Source organism: Perkinsus marinus (genome assembly GCF_000006405.1).
Source record: "Perkinsus marinus ATCC 50983 genomic scaffold scf_1104296969274, whole genome shotgun sequence".
Lineage (NCBI taxonomy): Eukaryota > Perkinsozoa > Perkinsida > Perkinsidae > Perkinsus > Perkinsus marinus.
Genome location: NW_003202880.1, coordinates 1 through 1758, shown reverse-complemented (window position 1 = coordinate 1758; position 1758 = coordinate 1). Strand labels below are relative to the sequence as shown.

At 50.9% G+C, this 1758-nt stretch overlaps 1 protein-coding gene across 1 annotated transcript; it reads right to left on the bottom strand.

Moving 5' to 3' along the window:
* Window positions 1-157: 157 nt before the first annotated feature.
* Pmar_PMAR023916 (conserved hypothetical protein) lies at window positions 158-1730 on the bottom strand (the record flags this gene model as incomplete). Its single annotated transcript, XM_002767977.1, has 9 exons — window positions 158-249; window positions 335-440; window positions 486-582; window positions 675-708; window positions 778-829; window positions 881-1020; window positions 1066-1174; window positions 1434-1565; window positions 1612-1730. Coding segments are annotated over 9 exons (881 nt in total), but the record flags the coding sequence as incomplete, so codon positions are not given.
* Between the last annotated feature and the right edge of the window lie 28 nt (window positions 1731-1758).

The following is a 1758-nucleotide window of genomic DNA, read 5'->3' as shown; positions in this document are numbered from 1 at the left end:
CTGCTGGTGGCCCACCTCCTTATTGTCCAGAATCCTCAGCCATGGTAGCCTCGATATGACATACTCCCTATACCCCGGATGCTCACTGCAAGGGTTGTCCTCCAATAGGAGTATCTACCCACCCTCGTCCGACCCATCTGCAACAAGCTTAGCCTACCTCTAGACACCGACAATGACGCCTTAGGTGCTCCACTTCCTCCACATCACTCACAGCGTTTTTACGCAGATACAGCTCTCGAAGGCTGTTACCTACAACATCACAAATTCTTTCCCCGTTACACACAATAGCATCATCCTAGCGACCGAACCAGCTCCCCTTCAAGCCCAACCTTACATCCCTTGAACCCACTCAACGTCCTTATACGGTTCACACTAAGACTGCACACCTCCAACGCCGGCAGGGCCTCGCCAATGACGCTCACATCTCCCAAGTCGCTGCCCTACCACCACATGCCCCAAGTTGGCCCCTACTCCTTCGTACCCACCCAGAGATTGAGCTTGGTGATCATGTCCAGCCGGTCCGAGCGGCACCTCAGCTGCAACATCTGTCTAGTCAAGATCTTATCCCCACCCGCCGTGAGCCTGGGGGAGGACCGCCGACTCTCGCGGTGACTGCTATGGTGACGGTGCGAAATCGGCATCACATTCAACCACTACACAATAAAGCAAGTAACCTACTCAAGACCTCACTATCCACAGAAACTACTCCTGCCAGACACCCTCAACCACTCAGTGTGCAAGTAGTAGTAAAACCACCATCAACACTGATGGAACTACCAGTGGTCATAGACGATGCATCACTAAGGAGATACAGCACAGCCGATGTGACCTACAACACCAACCATCCCCCGACACGACACATGAAATAGGTGTAACCCACCTCACTCATCTCAGCGAACCTCCCAAGGGGTATACGGTCCCTCATAGGCTTGGCCTTATCCTCTACTCCCCATACCCTCAAGCCCATTGGGGTCATCACAACTGTAGGGCACACGGAGTTACAACGGATGCCGTATGGACCTGTACACCTGTTCACCCAGTGAGACAGACCATCCCTAGACCCACCCAACTCCAGAGCCGTCATCTTAGTGAGCATATCCAACCCAGCTTTAGAACAGCAATACCCTGTGTGACGGGGTAAGGCTATCGATGAAGCTTGAGAGCTCATATTCACCTACAGTACACCACACCTGTAGTATTCATGGTATAGTGTACATAAGCTTCCGTATAAGGCTATCATCACATTTCATCACTATAGACCACAGATTTCTCATCAGGGGAGTATTTTTCAATTTTTTCGATTTTCGAGCCAATTTCTCCACCAACCACCTCAGATATACTCCATAACATATGTAACATCATATTGCAGCAGCACCTCACGAGCAAAGTATTGAAGCACCTCAGTCGAGACGAGCCCAGTGCTCCCTCCTTACGATGGAGCCCTTGATGCCTCTATCCTTCATCGCATTGCCCACCACCTTAGTAGCCACAAATGGCCCACCAAGGTTGGTGTCAATATGAGTATCGAAAGACTCACTGCTCATCTCCAATAAAGGATCCAATCTCTGAACGAAAATACCACCTCAACGTCACTTGCCATACCACTCCTACCGCAATTCCTGCACAGTTCACCAGACCGTGAACTTCCTCCTCCAGCTCCAACGCGTCCTTCAATGCCGTCTCAAACACCGCATGATCAGAGACATCCACCGCCAGATGCGAAAGTCGCCCTGCCTTATTCTCATCTAAAGATGATGC